Below are 19,455 nucleotides of genomic sequence, written 5' to 3'. Positions count from 1 at the left end.
GTGTTTTTCACATATACAAAAAAAATGATATGAGTGTCATCAGTGTTTCCCCATTTGTTGCTTATTTTCACCTGCCTGATAAGAGAATCTACCTCTGCTCACAGCGTTTGCACCAAAATTTGCTCCATTTTCACTCATGTCAGTTAATTAATATAGACTATGTCTCTTTTTGAGATTATGCCTACCTGTCTCACAACTTTCCAAATTCTATTCTGTCTATTCTAACCTGTCACTCTGTGATTTTTCCGTACGTGACAGAAGAATTGCTGGCTTTTATTCTGTTTATTTATCTATCTGTCTATCTATGTAAATATACAGCTCTGGCAAAAATTAAGAGACCACTGCAAAATGTTCAGTTTGTCTGATTTTTCTCTTTTTAGGTATATTTTTGAGTAAAATGTAAATTGTTCTTTTAGTCTATAAACTTCTGACAACATGTCTCCGAATTTCCAAAATTTTGTATTTTTTCTGACAAAGAAAAATGGTCAAAATTAAAAAAAAAAAAAGTTCTGAAATCAATATTTTATGGAATAACCATGACTTTTAATCACAGCTTTCATGTGTTTTGGCATGCTTTCCACCAGAGGTTTTCAATGGGGTTCAGGTCTGGAGATTGGGCTGCCCATGACAGGGTTTTGATGTGGTGGTCTCTTAATTTTTGACAGAGCTGTATATACTGTATGTATGTTTTGAAGAATATTTCCTATGAAAACGATGTGTAAATGACATAGAGAATTGTTCTGTGTAAAAGCTCATGTTAAATTCACATTGCAATCGGATAGCCATCACACTGCACTTGGATGTAAATCGGATGCTAGGTGTGAAAAATCGGATTGTACTCGCATAACACTGCGACTCTCGGCAGTGAGGATCGGACTGATTTTTTTATACGTCTAGGGTGACTCCAGCCTGAAGCAGGATGATGCACCACTGACAACAACGCCAGCATGCGCGCACTGAGCTCGTTTACTTTTGTATGCTTATGTAAACAGGCCTTCAAACGACTACCAATTGGTAAAAGTTTACCAATCGGCGGCCGTGTCATGCTGCCGGTCGGTCTGTGTAATCAGACCAATAGCCATGTGATAGATTTAGTTAGATCACATGTAGTATGTTAGACACTTTTTTTACATCATATGTTCATTTTTTTTATAAACAATATTTATAAATTCTATTTTTCGTCCTCTAGCATCTAAAATACATAGCCACTCTTTTGAGTCACACTATAGCCAATGCATTCCTCTGTGATCACACATTGTAACATGAATTGTTAACTTTCATTGCATCTATTCGTAGACCAGTCTTTTAGAATGTCCCTTCTTGCATTGATTAATATGACAAGATGTTCCAGAGCATAGGGAGATTCTGCACGTCTGCTCCTTGGAGCAGAAGATGTTCTTTGTTGTGTAAAACAATAAGTAAGAGCTTTCCTAAAGAAAACACCTGAGTACAGTGGAGCTGGCAGTGCTAGGTTTTAATGGCGCAAATTCCCTTTATGTATGTGAACAACTACTCCTCAATATTGTTGCCTTGATTGGACGCCTATGTGGGATATAGAAGATTGCTGCAGGCATATGAGGGGAAGTGCAATCTGTACCAAAGAACATTTAATTCTATATTCTTCAAGGACTTCCTAAACAAAGGCCTGGGAATCCTACATCTCTCCAGGAAAACTGCAGATATGTAGGATATAATTGTGTTCTCAGACAAGGGAAAAACAAAACAAAAAAACGTAGAAACTAGACTGACCTAATGTCCTTCTTCACAAGAGAATTTTAAGCGCTCAAGCCGCAAAAGTTTATCATAACATGTCACTTTATTACAGGCAAAGTGGTGTATGCAGAAAGATATTATAATTTTTAATAAACGCAGTAGTTCTCAAAAAAACATCCTGGGGCATATCCAATCATCTACAGTCAGATCATAGAGATATTTAATCTCTGTTCTACATTTCCCCATCTAAACATATCATTGGTTGAAGAGCTGCTTTGTTCTTTGAGAAATTTTATTTTTTTTTCAATGTTAGTCTTCTTTCGCTGTTATAAGGACACATTATCATTCAGAATAATAAAACATAAAGTGTACTCTCAGTGATCTATTTAGAAACGTCTGGATATTAACTCAAAACAACAAAATTCACAAAAGTGAATAAATGTCCACCATCAAATATAAACCAATGTCAAAGTGAACATAAGGCAATGATCACAATAAGGTATAAAAATATAATTTTATTACAAAAAATAATAACAAACAAAAAAACAGTACAAAATAGGAAACAACCAACAATACTACAGCATATAAAGGATATACCGAATGAGGAGACCAAATCCATATAATAAAAAATATATATTAGAAAAATAATATATAGCCCTCCAAGGTGCAGAAGATGGATGAAAAAAGAAATGGACAATCCGTCTTAATAAAGTGCATATGCTTTCATAATAAATAGTCTAATCAAGACAAAAAAAGTGCATAAAACCTCTGGAGCAATACTAGTACCAGTGTGAAGATGATCTGTGACCCTCAAGGACTCCGACTCCAACGTACGTTTCGCCTAAGTGGCTTTTTCAAGGACTCCTTGAGGGTCACAGATCATCTTCACACTGGTACTAGTATTGCTCCAGAGGTTTTATGCACTTTTTTTGTCTTGATTAGACTATTTATTATGAAAGCATATGCACTTTATTAAGATGGATTGTCCATTTCTTTTTTCATCCATCTTCTGCACCTTGGAGGGCTATATATTATTTTTCTAGTATATATTTTTTATTATATGGATTTGGTCTCCTCATTCGGTATATCCTTTATATGCTGTAGTATTGTTGGTTGTTTCCTTTTTTGTACTGTTTTTTTGTTTGTTATTATTTTTTGTAATAAAATTATATTGTTATACCTTATTGTGATCATTGCCTTATGTTCACTTTGACATTGGTTTACGTCTTTGGATATGCTGTATACATGTTGTTGCTGCCTTTGGGTGAGAAGATGCTTGCTATAGGAAAGTGATTGTGTTCAGTAAATCCTTTTGTTTAGATACATGCATGAATAAATTGGTATCAACATATGGACATTTAAATGGAACCTGTCATCCCGTTTTTTCAGATTGAAATATAAATACTGTTAAATAGGGCCTGCGCTGTGCGTTACAATAGTGTATGTAGTGTACCCTGATTCCCCACCTATGCAGCGAAATACATTACCAAAGTCGCCGTTTTCGCCTGTCAATCAGGCTGGTCAGCGCGCAGTGGATTCGTCACTGCGACATGCGCACACCACTACGCCACCAACGGAAAGCTGGGGAAGAAAAGAGCGATGTCACCACGCCCACCTGACCAGACCAGCCTGATTGACAGGCGAAAACGGTGACTTTGGTAATGTATTTCGCAGCATAGGTGGGGAATCAGGGTACACTACATACACTATTGTAACGGACAGCGCAGGCCCTATTTAACAGTATTTATATCTCAATCTGAAAAAACGGGGTGACAGGTTCCCTTTAAACCTTTTTGCTACTTGTTATTGCGAAGCAAAAAAAAACATTGCCTCTGATTCATCATTGTTTTTGTACCTTTTTTCCGGAGTAGTATTATTACTATTTATTATTATAGCACCATTTATTCCATGGCGCTTTACATGTGGGGAGGGGTATACATAATAAAAACAAGTACAATAATCTTAAACAATACAAGTCACAACTGGTACAGGAGGAGAGAGGACCCTGCCCGCGAGGGCTCACAATCTACAAGGGATGGGTGAGAATACAGTAGGCGAGGGCAGAGCTGGTCGTGCAGTGGTTTGCTCGATCGGTGGTTTCTGCAGGTTGTAGGCTTGTCGGAAGAGGTGGGTCTTCAGGTTCCTTTTGAAGGTTTTGATGGTAGGTGAGAGTCTGATATGTTGTGGTAGAGGGTTCCAGATTAGGGGTGATGTGCGGGAGAAATCTTGTTTGTGATTGTGGGAAGAGGAGATAAAAGGGGAGTAGAGAAGGAGCTCTTGTGAGGATCGGAGGTTGCGTGTAGGTAAGTACCGGGAGACGAGGTCACAGATGTATGGAGGACACAGGTTGTGGATGGCTTTGTATATCATGCTTAGGGTTTTGTACTGGAGTCTCTGGGCAATGGGAAGCCAGTGAAGGGATTGACAGAGGGGAGAGGCCGGGGAATAGCAGGGGGACAGATGGATTAGTCGGGCAGGCAGCAGAGGAGTGTGAGAGTGTTAGAGGGGAGGTCACAGAGCAGGAGGTAAGGGTGGTTTCACACTTGCGTTTTTGTCTGCAGTGTTTTTTTGCACACAAAAAATGCATGCGTTTTTTCCCTATATTTAACATTGAAAACGCATGCGTTTTTTTGTGTACGCGTTTGGTCGCGTTTTCAATCGCATGCGTTTTTTTACTGCATGCGTTCATTTTCAAAAATGCAACTTGTAGTATTTTTGAGAGGCGTTTTTTGGACACAAAAAAACGCATGCGTTTTCATGCGTTTTTTTGGGGTCAAAAAACACATTGGAGTCAATGGGAACGCATGCGTTTTTAGTGCATGCGTTAAAAACGCATGCGTTTTTAAAAAAAAAACATAAAAACACACTGATAAACCACCCCACACCATAAAATTGATAAAGGGACCCTAACCCTACCCCTGGCCCTAACCCTACCCCTAACCCTAACCCTAATCCCTTTAAGGGTAGGGTTAGGGTTAGGATCCCGTTAGGGGTAGGGTTAGGGGTAGGGTTAGGGATAGGGTTAGGGTTAGGATCCCTTTAGGGTTAGGAGTAGGGTTAGGGTTAGGATCCCTTTAGGGTTAGGGTTAGGATCCCTAACCCTACCCCTAACCCTTACCCTAGCTCTTTGTGTTTATAGTGGGTTTTTTACTTTATTTTGATGATTGGCAGCTGTCACACATTTATCTGCATGCGTTTAAAAAACGCAAACGCATGAAAAAACGCATGTAAACGCGTCAAAACGCCGCGTTTTTTTCACCACATGAAAAAACGCATGCGTCAAAAAAACGCAGCGTTTGCACGCGTTTACATGCGTTTTTTCACCATGCGTTTTTTTTTAAAACGCATGCGTTTTGAAATGCAAGTGTGAAACCAGCCTTACAGTAGTCAAGGCAGAGTAAAAATAGTTAAAAAGGGCATATGCAGTAATTTCAGTCCCAGTGCGATCAGACAAAATATCGGACTGCACTTGGACCAATGTTATTCAGACGGTGCACATGTCAGGGTGGGCAAGGTTACACAAAGCTCAGCAGTCGTAGAACTGGTAGAGATGTAACAGAGAAAACAAGGATTTTATAAAAACTAGAACATGCAGCCCAGTAAGTGATACATCACTGAAATCAGTGTATTTGCCCCTACAATATGCTGCTCTCAGATGGGGAAGCAAAAACCTTGTGACAGATTCTTTTAAGGTCGAAAATCTCCATTCTATAGCTGGAAATGTTTCCAGAACACAAAACACAAATATATTAGTAAAATAGACGTTTTGAGCCACCGCAATATGAATGTTATAGCTCATACATAAAAGCACAATAAAAGTATTGCGTCCTTTTCCCTTTAATAAAGTATGGCTGTATAAGTAAAGAGTTATTAGTAATGTAACTAGATATAAACTCTCATTCTCTGGGCGACTGCAGTGGGATTTCATGTCACAACTCATGCCCTGACATTATATTCGTTACATGCTTGACAGCCAGATAGATAACTGCAGCCGCAGAACACGAGCGGATAAACTCGCTGAAGGTGCCAAGCCTAGTGACAAGCGCTGCAACTTTAGTGGCTAAACTAAAAAGTTTTTCTCTTGCCAGCACTGTTCTGTTCTTTCCAATCTTCTTGTTTTTTAGCATCAAATCTTGTCACCAAATTTATCGAGAAAGCCTGCCCTTCACTTCAACTTTTCAATTAGAACAGTGGGTAATGTGTGTTGTCAGTGTGAAGTAGATACAATATGTTTGTCCTGCACACAACAGGAGAGTGAATAGGAACATCTGGCCATAGCCTCGATTAAACTGCAAAGGCATCTGTTTACCTCTCGGCTCTGTGACACTGATGGTTCTGAGCTTAAAATATACAGGATGCTTTATCTGTGGCCTAATTTGCACTGCTTCATGAGATACAGGCTACGAAAGGAACAGAAATCTCTCAGGGCAACCCGAGCATTGGTGAGAAACGAAAGGTAGCAGCAGAGAGGCTCTTGTACGCTCGCAACCTTCAAGGCTCATAAATCTAGCAACATATTCAACATTCTCCACTGGACAAACCCGAGAAGTTGAGCTGTTATTCATAACAGCAGAGAAACAAGTGTTTCCACAGGCTTATTTCTTTTCCAATAACCTCATAAGCTAGAATGTGCTTCAGGTGCTGAAAAAATATATTGCTATGAGTTAGAAACGCAAGCAAACTATCGCAAGTGTGTAGACTAGCTGACTTTCAGGATCTTACATGTAGTATTCAGATATACTGTTTCTTGTGCCTAACTATCTCGTACAAATGTTTCTAAGGGTGCGTGTCCACATTCCTTAATGACTGCGCATTGGACGGAGCGGAAACCCCGCTCCGCCCAAAGTGCCACCCCCTTCTGTACTCGCGGTGAATCCGGATGTGTTCACTGAACCCCATACATAGGGCCCTGTGATTTACCTTGCAGTGTCGGAGCGTCGCCGCAAGGTAAACAGACATGCTGCATTCTAAAATGACGCACCGCATGTCCATAAACGCAGGGCTGCCGGATGCGTGTTTGCACGCATAGTGGAGACGGGATTTCAGAAAATCTCCACTATGCTGTATCATCTGGACGCTGCGGTTTAAACGCTGTGGGTGTATGCAGCATTCAATCCGCAGCTAATCCGTATGTAATACTGAACGTGGACACATACCCTTAGACTGTGGCTTTCATTTCCTGAATTAATCAGGCCAATTATCTAAGAGCAACTGTGCAGCGCCCCAGAGATCTGGTCGTTGCAGTATGACACTCTGCCACTAAGGGGAGTGATGGTACGTCTGATGGCACTGAAGGAATTCTACTGACCAGGTATCACCAGCACACATTACACTTCAAACTCCGGCCACTAGGGGGAGCAAAAGGCTTTATTTATTGGGCCCCTCTTCACACTGGTAAAACTAGGGGTTGTGTTATGACCTGGTGGTTAGGAGCACCCGGAATGACCTGATAGTTAAACCTCATACAGGACGAGCTCTGGGATGTGGGAGCTCTGCTGACCGCAGGCCCTAATCTTATCACACACACTAAAAATAGCCGTGGAGCGCTCCTGTCCAGACCTAGGCGCCTCGTCACAGCCTAAGAACTATCTAGCCCTAGAGATAGAGAATAAAGCCTACCTTGCCTCAGAGAAATTCCCCAAAGGTAAAGGAAGCCCCCCACATATATTGACTGTGAGTAAAGATGAAAGTCACAAACGCAGAAATGAAACAGGTATCAGCAAAGGGAGGCCAGACTTACTAAATAGACAAAGGATAGGAAAGGTAACTTTGCGATCAGCACAAAAACCTACAAAAGACCACGCAGAGTGTGCAAAAAAGACCTCCGCACCGACTCACGGTGCGGAGGGGCCACCCTGCATCCCAGAGCTTCCAGCTAGCAAGACAAAATCATGAAAACCAGCTGGACAAGAAAACAATGAACAAATAATGACTATCAGAAACTTAGCTTTTGCAGGAGAAGGCAGGTCACCAGAGAGATCCAGGAGCGAACTGAACCAATGCTAAAACATTGACAGCTGGCATGGAGTAACGATCTGAGAGGATTTAAATAGAGCAGTCAACCAAAGGATAAACCACGTCACCTGTGTAAGGAACCTCAGAAGCAGCAGCTTCACTCACAGCCACCAGAGGGAGCCCATAGACAGAACTCGCCGAAGTACCATTCACGACCACAGGAGGGAGTTCGACAACAGAATTCACAACAGGGTTGGATACAAAGTTAGTCAGAAGCTGACTGGGTTGGGTTCAGGCAACATCCCGTGGCAGGGGGTGTTGCAGGGAGAAGACACAGGGGGGTCCCTGTCAGGCGTGGGAACCTAGCAGTCACCTAGCGACCAGAATAAAACGTTACGGAACCGCGCCTGCACACCCTGCGGCGGTATCCTAAGAAAGAGACACAAAGCGAAGGATATTGTGAGACAATGAGAAACGAGATCAAGCAAAAAGGAGAGCCAGTAGGAGTCGTGCCGTGAGACCGAGGCAACATCCTACTGAGGCGCGTAGCCGGTGGCCGGAACACCGAGGGAGTAACTGACTCTACGTCTTACTTCAAACTCTGCAGGACAGTTAATTATAGGTTGGCTGTCTCACCTAAACACCTACAAAGACATAGGGGGCAATAGTTGGGAGAGGGGCGTCTCTAGGGTCCCGGAAGACCTCCAGGCCTTCCCGTCATAAGGGTGCGTCCTAGCCACAACATACCTGGGGGACGTTGAACTAGAAACATCTGGAACTAAAGAGAGAGAGAGCTGTAAAGAGCGAACGAACGAGAACAGCAGTTGTGAGGACTATTCCGAATGCTCAGCAGGGTAGCACTACAACACACAGGCGCTATTGGTAGGCACCTGCAAAGGGAATTCTGGAAGTGCCCATCGGACCGGCCGGTCTCAGATAGCCCTGTTAAGCGTGCTCTGGATTGAGGATCTTGAAGTCTACAGTAAAGAGGTAAAGAGACTGCAACCTTGTGTCCTTGTTATTGCCTGCACCTTACACCATCACCATCCACCTTACTGGGAAGCCCTGGGGACATACTTCACCTGTGGGAAGGTACACCATCCAGCTGACATTCCATCACCCCAGCGGACCCCACAGCAGCGTCGCTCACCCTGACCGAACACCACAGGTGGCGTCACGAATCCCTGACAGACTGTATCCACCTTTATTGGACGCCCCTTAGCAGGGTCGCGGACCGGGTCTAGCCACCGTGACAGCTTTAGAACCGAACCAGAGAGGCCCGGTACTGAGAACGCGTGGCCCTGTGTCTGGGGGCGCTTCAATTGCTTTTAGGGTGACAGCACACCATGCGGCAGACTGCAGGCGCCTGAAACTTTCCCCAGCAGCTGCAAGATTGTGAAACCAAATCGTGCAACCATTGGGCTTCAAAGTGGGCTGAATTTGTGGGATACATGCAGCCATTCGCAACATGTCTTATCACCGTTAGATGAATCATTGGAGGGTATTGCACATATTGGAGACAATTTACAAGACTGTGACAAAAATACAGTACTGTGCAAAAGTTTTAAGCTGTAAATCAAGAAGGATTTAAAAACTAGTAAGGTTAATAGTTTATTTCTAGCAATGAACAAAATGTAAAGTAAATCAACAAAAGAGCAATCTAGACTTCTTATCTTCAAAACAGCATCAGAAGATCAATTCTTCTAGGTACACTTGCACACAGCTTTTGAAGGAACTCGGCAGCGAGGTTGTTCCAAACATCTTCAAGAACTGACCCCAGATATTCAGTGTTTATAGACTTTCACAAATTATTTTGTGAATTTATGTAACGCCGGACAGACTCAATGATGTTGAGGTCAGAGTTTTTTGAGAGCCATATCATAGAGTCTATGTGAAATTACATGAAGCTTATATCCACAGAAGATCTGTGGTTAGTTTTCCAACATGTTGGAACAACCTATCTGCCAAAATCATTCACAGACTGTGTGCAAGTGTACCAAGATTGAATTGATGCTTTGATCATGTATTGCTTCATAGAGACGAAGACTAAGTATCCCTTTTGTCTGTGTGTACAGTGTATGGGAGACTTCATAAGAGCTAGGCTCTATTCACTAGCTCAGAGACAACTGAAACATTACAAAAAGGGCACGTAGAATGGAAAATTGGTAAAGAATTGAGGATTTAAGCCACATAATTGCTAGAAATATTATTAGTCATCCTGTGCACACATATACAACTTATTCCTAGCCATGTTATGCTTTAAGTTAAACAAATATTGCCTTTATTCTTTTTTAGAGGGAGGTGGAAATGTTCAATCGTACTTTACAGATGCATCTATACTCACTGTGATTTGAGTTAGCTTTGTTGGCAAGTAATAGACTTCTGTTATAACCTTCCACTGGGGAAAAAAAGACTATATTCATTTTCATAAATGCAAAGAATGTTCCCCAGGCTACATTTTCATTACTGTTTTTATATCTGCAGAATTTGCTTTTACAGAACATGTGTTTGCCGTGAAATATTGTGTAAAACTTGACTTGTGTTAAACCACAATCCTGTTTACTTTCTAAAGTAACGTTTATTAGCATTCAGTGTTACATTTATGAATTTTTACAGATTAATAAAAAAATGTTTCATTCCCTTACAAATTTCAAAATATTTGCTCAGCTGTGACAGTGCAAGGGAAAAATGGAAGACTGAATGTAAAACAAATGTAGAGGAGTCCCAGGGGCTGTGAAATAGTTTTGCAGAATTTTCTTTTTCTCGTCCCTTCATTTATGTAATGAAGATATTTCAAAATGTAAAATATTGCTGTCACTCTGCAACATGTAACATACTGTTTTAGATGGTTCAATAGTCTGTAAGTTTATATTGCAATAATTATTTGCCATATAAAGCTCAAATGTAAATTTTGGGAGAACAATAGATTATTGAAATGTTTAATGTGAAAATGTTTGACACTGAAAATCTAGTCATGAATTTTAAGAGATTTCAATACCAAAAATCTCATCGTAGTGACTCATTGTCTCTGTTCACATCACAATGGATTGATATCAGAAACTTGTAGGTCTGATATATTATTTAATTTGTTTATTGTTCTTTCTTGAACTGAAAGTGTTGTCTTCTATGTGGAAACAGAGTTAACTGTCCGTTCTTTTCATGTTCCAGGTGGAAATAGTCACACATACAGGACCTCACAGACGGTTGTGGATGGGACCTCAGTTTCAATTTAAAACTATCCATCCCTCTGGTCAAACAACTGTGATTTCTTCTAGCTCGTCAGTCCTCCACTCACATGGTCCAAATGATACCCCACAGCCATTGCTGGAATTTGACACAGATGATCTTGATCTGAACAGCCTTAGGTAGCTTTTCTGAGAAGGCAAAATAATCTATGCAAATGTGTTATATTTTTACTGTTGCTAAATTGTTGTTTGTTATTCACTAATTACTATTATTTATTTATATATTATAAATGAATGTCATGTTAATATAGTTTTAAGGGGTTTTAGGGGTATTAAGGGGTTTGTACATCACTAGGACAATCCCATCTGAATCTGAATTTGAAATAAAAAAACCTATACTCACTTCCGGTGCCATTTCAACTTTGTTGGCACTCATGTGCCCGGGGCTCACTTGACGTTTTTACGTCACACAAAGCCTGCACCCAATCAGCTCTGGCTTCACTGTATCCGCCTTTAGATGAATAGGTTATAAAGGAAGTGAGCGCCAGGTCACTCACTCTCTTTTGATCACTTATACTTCTGAAGGCAGGGACAGTGACCCCAGCACTGATTGTGTGCAGGGCTCACATGACTCAACAACCTCACATGAGCCCCGAAGAGCGAGAGTCGTCAAGGCTTTTTTATTTTAATGGCCAAACATTCAGATTGTGAAAGGGTTGTTCTAGTAGCGGACAACCCCATTAATGCTTAGAAACTTGAAAAAAAACTATACGTGAAATCAGTCAACTTTGTTGCAATGCATTATTGATCCTAAGTAAGAAGAAAGCAAGAACCTTTGTCCCTAAAATGAATAGTATATTCTATGGGACTGATAAAGATATCTGGGGGCTTATTTTGTCCTTCCCACAGGCAATAAAAGGAGTGGTAGATTTATGCATCCTTCATTTACCAATCAATTAAAATGGGTAACAGAGATCTCTTTACTCATCATCTGTAGGAATCATACATTTAGCACTCACAGTGGGTTTGCAATAAATATCATTCAAGGTCCAACTTCTTTAACCCCTTAGTGACCGAGCCAAATTTTTGAAATCTGACCAGTGTCACTTTATGTGGTAATAACTCTGCAACGCTTCAACAAATCCCAGTGATTTTGAGAATGTTTTTTCGTGAAACATTATACTTTATGATAATGGTAAATTTTGTTCAACATTTTTTGTGTTTATTTATAAAAAATATCAAAAATTTGAGAAAAATGTTAAAAAATTAGCAATTTTCTAAATTTGAATGATTATCCCTTTAATCCAGATAGTCATACAACAGCAAACCATTAATAAATAACATTTCCCACATGTCTGCTTTACATCAGCACCATTTGTAAAATGTTATTTTATTTTGTTAGCATTTTAGGAGGTTTAAAAATGTAGCAGCAATTTTTCATTTTTTCAAAGAAATTTACAAAATGTATTTTTTTAGGGACTTATCCATGTTTGAAGTGACTTTAGGGGTCCCATATATTGGGAAACCCACAAACGTGATACCATTTTAAAAACAGCACCCCTAAACATATTCAAAACTGCTGTCAGGTAGTTTATTAACCCTTCAGGTGCTTTACAGGAATTAATGCAAAGTGGTATGACAGAAATGAAAATGTGTATTTTTACCACCTAAATGTTGCTAACTTCTAAACAGATTACTACAGCCGTCAGACTCTAAGGCCACTATTTGGTCATGAATTGCCATGGCAAACATCAGGACAACAAAATCATGATCTGAGGGCACCAATTGTGACAAAGAAGAAGCCCCCACACTCTGTTAACCATTTATAATGATGTAGTCACTATTGACAGCAGCATCTAAGGGGTTAAACAGATTTAGATGGTGCAAATACTGATCGTGGCTGGTACAGCAAGTTGTCAGCTATAGTGTACAACCGACAGATGCTGGATTGTCATCTGTATGGGGAGGCTATTCTCTTATATCTCAGGTCAGTTAAAAGACGTATTGGCGGTCATTAAGGGGTTAAACCCATTGAATACCGAGGATGTATCACAAAGCAGATTATGAGCCAGACATTCTTGTCCAGCTATCAGTGAGTGATCACACAAATGTTTTTTTTCTGGTTGATTGGGCAGATATTCCAACATATGTGCTTTGTAGAGTGCAGTTTTCTGTATGTTACAGTTATATGAAAAAGTTTGGGCACCCCTATTAATCTTAAGATTAATGTTTTGTAAAAATTGTTTTTTTTGCAACAGCTATTTCAGTTTCATATATCTAATAACTGTTGGACACAGTAATGTTTCTGCCTTGAAATGAGGTTTATTGTGCTAACAGAAAATGTGCAATCTGCATTCAAACAAAATTTGACAGGTGCATAAGTATGGGCACCCCACCAGAAAAGTGACATTAATATTTAGTAGATCCTCTTTTTGCAAAAAATAACAGCTTCTAGTCGCTTCCTGTAGCTTTTAATGAGTTCCCGGATCCTGGATGAAGGCATTTTTGACCATTCCTCTTTACAAAACAATTCCAGTTCAGTTAAGTTTGATGGTCGCCGAGCATGGACAGCCCTCTTCAAATGATCCCACAGATGTTCAATGATATTCAGGTATGGGGACTGGGATGGCTATTCCAGAACAGTGTAATTGTTCCTCTGCATGAATGCCTGAGTAGATTTGGAGCAGTGTTTTGGATCATTGTCTTGCTGAAAGATCCATCCCCTGCGTAACTTCAACTTTGTCACTGATTCATGAACATTATTGTCAAGAATCTGCTGATACTGAGAGGAATCCATGCGTCCCTCAACTTTAACAAGATTCCCGGTGCTGGTATTGGCCACACAGCCGCAAAGCATGATGGAACCTTCACCAAATTTTACTGTGGGTAGCAAGTGTTTTTCTTGGAATGCTGTATTTTTTGGCCGCCATGCATGACGCCTTTTTGTATGACCAAACAACTCAATCTTGGTTTCATCAGTCCACAGGACCTTCTTCCAAAAAGAAACTGGCTTCTCCAAATGTGCTTTTGCATACCTCAGCCGACTCTGTTTGTGGCGTGCTTGCAGAAACAGCTTCTTTCGCATCACTCTCCCATACAGCTTCTCCTTGTGCAAAGTGCATTGTATAGTTGACCGTTGCACATGTCACCATCTGCAGCAAGTTGATGCTGCAACTCTCTGGAGGTGGTCTGAGGATTGCCCTTGACTGATCTTACCATTCTTCTTCTCTGCCTTTCTGATGTTTTTCTTGGCCTGCCACTTCTGGCCTTAACAAGAACTGTACCTGCGTTCTTCCATTTCCTTACTATGTTCCTCACAGTGGAAATTGACAGGTTAAATCTCTGAGACAGCTTTTTGTATCCTTCCCCTGAACAACTATGTTGAATAATCTTTGTTTTCAGATCATTAGACAGTTGTTTTGAGGAGCCCATGATGCCACTCTTCAGAGGAGATTCAAACAGGAGAACAACTTGCAAGTGGCCACTTTAAGTAGCTTTTCTCATGATTGCATACACCTGGCTATGACGTTCAAAGCTCAGTGAGTGAGGTTAGAAAGCCAAAAAAGTGCTTTAGTAAGTCAGTAAAAAGTAGGTAGGAGTATTTAAAACAAGAAAATGATAAGGGTGCCCATACTTATGCACCTGTCAAATTTTGTTTGAATGCAGATTGCACATTTTCTGTTAGTACAATAAACCTCATTTCAAGGCAGAAACATTACTGTGTCCAACAGTTATTAGATATATGAAACTGAAATAGCTGTTGCAAAAAAAAAAACATTTTATAAAACATTAAGCTTAAAGGGAAGGTGCCATCAAAAAAATTTTTTTTCAGAAATTGTAAAAATGTAAAGAATTAATGATTACATTTTCTTAAAAAATATTATCATTTGTTTATAATTTAGTAAAATATGAAAAATAATTTGAAAAGTTTTGGAATTTCCACTTTTAAACACTAGGGGGAGCAGCTGCTGAAATTTCAGAAAAACCTAGTGTACAAATACCTCACATTACTGCACTGCAGTAATTATGGGTGGAGTCTGCTGACCTGTGTGATGTCTCCTCTCCTCCCCTTCTGGGGGTTTGCTAAGGGATTAGAGAGGATGATATTCAGGAACCCAGTGAGCAGCCATTTTGTTGGTGACTGCAGAGTATGGCTGCCGTCACACTATCAGTATTTGGTCAGTATTTTACCTCAGTATTTGTAAGCAAAAACCAGGAGTGGAACAAATAGAGGAAAAGTATGATAGAAACATATGCACCACTTCTGCATTTATCACCCACTCCTGGTTTTGGCTACAAATACTGAGGTAAAATACTGACCAAATACTGCTAGTGTGACGGCAGCCTTATACTGACAAGTAGACAGTCACCGAGGATGGCAGGCAGCAAGGATTCTGGGAGATATGTGGTGGAGGGAGCAGGGTGACAGCAGCACAGAGTATTTCAGGAGAGCAGTGTGCTGGTCTATGGGGGCCCCCTGTTCGGTGTGCGGAGCAGACAGGGATTGTACATAGAGCGCTGTCTTTTATACACATGGATGGACCGTCTGCTCCACAGAAATCCAGGAAACATTTCTGCGGATTGATGGCCTGGTTTGATCCAGACTTTGCATACAGACCCCATTCCCCTCCTCAGATCCTGTCTTCTCCATCCTGTCCTGGCGATGTGTGAAAGCGAGGCGACAGGCGCAGTCTGGGGTGACGCTGGGAAGGAAATGTAGCCATATAGTAACGATAAAAATGAGACCCCTCTCTTCAGCTGCCTCACCAGCCTTCCCCTGACTGCACCTAACTGGAGGTCATGCTGCCCCCTCTATTACCCCAGACCCGCGTGCAGGTGCTCAGCCAGAACCACCATAGAATGGGTCCGCTTTCTGAAGATAATACTGCCATAGTGTTCTCACATAATACCGCCATATAGATCACACATAATACCGCCAGTGTTCTCACATACCACCATATGCTTCTCACATAATACCGCCATATAGATCACCCATAATGCCGCCACATAGATCTCACATGTATTGTAAATAAAGACTCAGACAGAATAAAGTCCTTTAGTAATCTTTTTTATACCATACCGAACGCATAATCCTCGACTCCCTCATCTCCCACAACAAAAATAATAAACCTCAATGGGGAAAGACACGCAGGGGGGAGAGGAGTGCATAGGAGAGGATTAGATACTGACTGCTGAGCCGTGTATCTAATCCTGTCCTGTGTGATACTGTACACAGGACATGATTAGCTACACAGGACTAGATTAGCTACACAGGACAGAGGTAGCAGTGGTAGATGGTATATAGAGGCAGGCAGCAGTGGTAGATGGTATATAGAGGCAGGCAGCAGTGGTAGATGGTATATAGAGGCAGGCAGCAGTGGTAGGTGGCATACAGAGGCAGGTAGCGGTGGTATACAGAGGCAGGCAGCAGTAGTAGATGATATATAGAGGCAGGCAGCAGTGGTAAGTGGTATACAGAGGCAGGTAGCGGTGGTATACAGAGGCAGGTAGCGGTGGTATACAGAGGCAGGTAGCAGTGGTATACAGAGGCAGGTAGCGGTGGTATATAGAGGCTGGTAGCAGTGGTAGGTGGTATATAGGGGCTGGTAGCAGTGGTAGGTGGTATATAGGGGCTGGTAGCAGTGGTATATAGGGGCACATAGCAGTGGTATATAGGAGCAGGTAGCAGTGGTATATAGGGGCTGGTAGCAGTGGTATATAGGAGCAGGTAGCAGTGGTATATAGGGGCAGGTAGCAGTGGTATATAGGGGCAGGTAGCAGTGGTATATAGGGGCAGGTAGCAGTGGTATATAGGGGCAGGTAGCAGTGGTATATAGGAGCAGGTAGCAGTGGTATATAGGGGCAGGTAGCAGTGGTATATAGGAGCAGGTAGCAGTGGTATATAGGGGCAGGTAGCAGTGGTATATAGGAGCAGGTAGCAGTGGTATATAGGAGCAGGTAGCAGTGGTATATAGGGGCAGGTAGCAGTGGTATATAGGGGCAGGTAGCAGTGGTATATAGGGGCAGGTCGCAGTGGTATATAGAAGCAGGTAGCAGTGGTATATAGGGGCAGGTAGCAGTGGTATATAGGAGCAGGTAGCAGTGGTATATAGGAGCAGGTAGCAGTGGTATATAGGAGCAGGTAGCAGTGGTATATAGGAGCAGGTAGCAGGTGTATATTGGTTGCAGGTAGCAGTGGTATATAGGAGCAGGTAGCAGTGGTATATAGGAGCAGGTAGCAGTGGTATATAGGGGCAGGTAGCAGTGGTATATAGGAGCAGGTAGCAGTGGTATATAGGGGCAGGTAGCAGTGGTATATAAGGGCTGGTAGCAGTGGTATATAGGGACAGGTAGCAGTGGTAGGTGGTATATAGGGGCTGGTAGCAGTGGTAGATGATATATAGGGGCATGTAGCAGTGGTATATAGGGGCTGGTAGCAGTGGTATATAGGGACAGGTAGCAGTGGTAGATGCATAAGAAAATAAAAACTCTGTACTTACCTTCAGTCCTCTTCCAGGAAGTGCTGAGTCCTGTTCAGGACTGAACGGCAGTGAGCAGTGATTGCAGCCTGTGCTGTAATAATAAGTACAGGCTGCAATCACAGCTCCTGGCTGCAGATACTCACCCCGACCCTCGCTCCCAGCAGCAGCTTCTCCCTGGCAGCTCCTGCTATGATCGCACACACTGAGCTGTGTGTGAGATGACAGAGGAAAAAAACAAAATGGCCGCGATCTCCTCTCACAGCTGTGACGTAGCAGCCCAGTGGGCGTGCCCAAGTCACAGCTGAGAGGCAGGAGGAGCGGTCGGAGCCCGACTGTTGGCTCCTATGCCCATGGCTGCCGTAAGTGAGGTGTGCAAGTGTCGTGTCCAGACACTTACACCCACACTAATGAAAATGGCGGCCTCCAGTGGCAAAAGTAAAAATGAATAAATAAAAAAGTATTAAAGTAGTACATTTACTTTTGTATTAAAAATTATTGATTATATAATCAATAATTATTAATACAAAAACTAAAATCACGGCACCCTCCCTTTAAGATTAATAAGAGTGCCCAAACTTTTTCATATAACTGTATGTTGCAAATTGGATCCCAAATCTGTTTTATTCCCTAAGAATTTGATATCCAACAAGCTGATATAGGTGTGATGGGCAGGTGACTTATGAGTAAACACTCAATTCATACATGCATGCATCAATAGCAATAATAGATACATAAACTTAAGGCCCCATACACAACAGGCTGCAGCCTAAAGTGTATAGGGCATCCTGACCATTTCCTGACATCATCTGTCTGGGAAGAGAAGGATCCGGCTGATTAGATTTGAAACAGTCAATCCTTCTGTTTTCTGGGCAGTAAGCTGCCACCAAAGAAGTCTTATTTGAGCTGAGTACTCCTGAGCTCAGAGGAGTAGGTGGGGATAGCTGTGGGCACACAGCTGTCTAAAGTATATGTGAGGCTTTAAGCAGATTTTACACATAAGGGGTATATGGTGTTACTACCGACCGCAATGTTCGGACTGGCTGCTGTTCTCCTGATAGTACTTAATAGGCATATATGAAGGAGTTAAGCTCCGGACTATAGATCTGTGGCCTATTAGGCTATATTCACAAGTTTTTGCAGCGTTTTTTTTTCTGTGTTTTTTATGCAAAGTACCAGCAATGTCTATGAGATTTTAGGAATCTCATGCACACACATTGGTTTTATTTTCCCTACTGATTTGAAAAACTGCCGCGTTTTTTAAGCAGCATGTCCCTTCTTTCAGCGTTTTTTTTTTCACATAGGAAGCAATGGGTAAGTGCAAAAACGCAGCAAAAAATGCAGGTATCAGTTTTTGCTGCATTTTTGGTGCAAAAACTTAAGGAAATTACATCAGATTTTTGGGGGGCCATTAAACGTTATTAATATGCATAAGAGACAGCAAAAATGCAGCAAAAACATGGCAAAACCTGCATTTTGTAAGCAGCTTCTTTACTGCCAAGAGAACAGGTTTTGCCTGCAGAAAAAAAACACAGCAAAAACATGTGAACATAGCCTTACTCTTTGCATGAATTTATAAAATCCCTAGTCCCAATTCACATTAGTGTATAACTAAGCTGGCAAATATTCTACTCAGAGCCATGTTACAGTGGGTATGGAAAGTATTCAGACCCCTTTACATTTTGCACTCTTTGTTTCATTGCAGCCATTTGGTAAATTCAAAAAAGTTCTTTCTTTCTCATTAATGTACACTCTGCACCCTATCTTGACTGAAAACAAAAACAGAAATGTAGAAATTTTTGCAAATTTATTAAAAAAGAAAAACTGAAATATCACATGGTCATAAGTATTCAGACCCTTTGTTCAGTATTGAGTAGAAGTGCCCTTTTGAGCTAGTGCAGCCATGAGTCTTCTTGGGAATGATGCAACAAGTTTTTCACACCTGGATTTGAGGATCGACTGCCATGCTTCCTTGCAGATCCTCTCCAGTTCCGTCAGGTTGGATGGTGAACATTGGTGGACAGCCATTTTCAGCTCTCCAGAGATGCTCAATTGGGTTTAGGTCAGGGCTCTGGCTGGGCCAGTCAAGAATCGTCACAGAGTTGTTCTGAAGCCCCTCCTTT

At 41.5% G+C, this 19,455-nt stretch overlaps 1 protein-coding gene across 5 annotated transcripts in view; it reads left to right on the top strand.

Annotated features, from left to right (window-relative positions):
• The window catches only part of BCAS3 (BCAS3 microtubule associated cell migration factor), a 1,718,074-nt gene that overhangs the window by 995,083 nt on the left and 703,536 nt on the right, over positions 1-19,455 (top strand). For all 5 annotated transcript variants that reach the window (XM_069757219.1, XM_069757222.1, XM_069757218.1 and 2 more), the window contains one exon: positions 10,837-11,033. In XM_069757219.1, the coding sequence (XP_069613320.1) occupies positions 10,837-11,033 (197 nt within the window). The remainder of the gene's footprint in view (positions 1-10,836; positions 11,034-19,455) is intronic.

This window comes from Ranitomeya imitator, chromosome 3 (assembly GCF_032444005.1).
Source record: "Ranitomeya imitator isolate aRanImi1 chromosome 3, aRanImi1.pri, whole genome shotgun sequence".
NCBI classification, from domain to species: Eukaryota; Metazoa; Chordata; class Amphibia; order Anura; family Dendrobatidae; genus Ranitomeya; species Ranitomeya imitator.
This window is presented reverse-complemented; position numbering and strand designations above follow the sequence as displayed.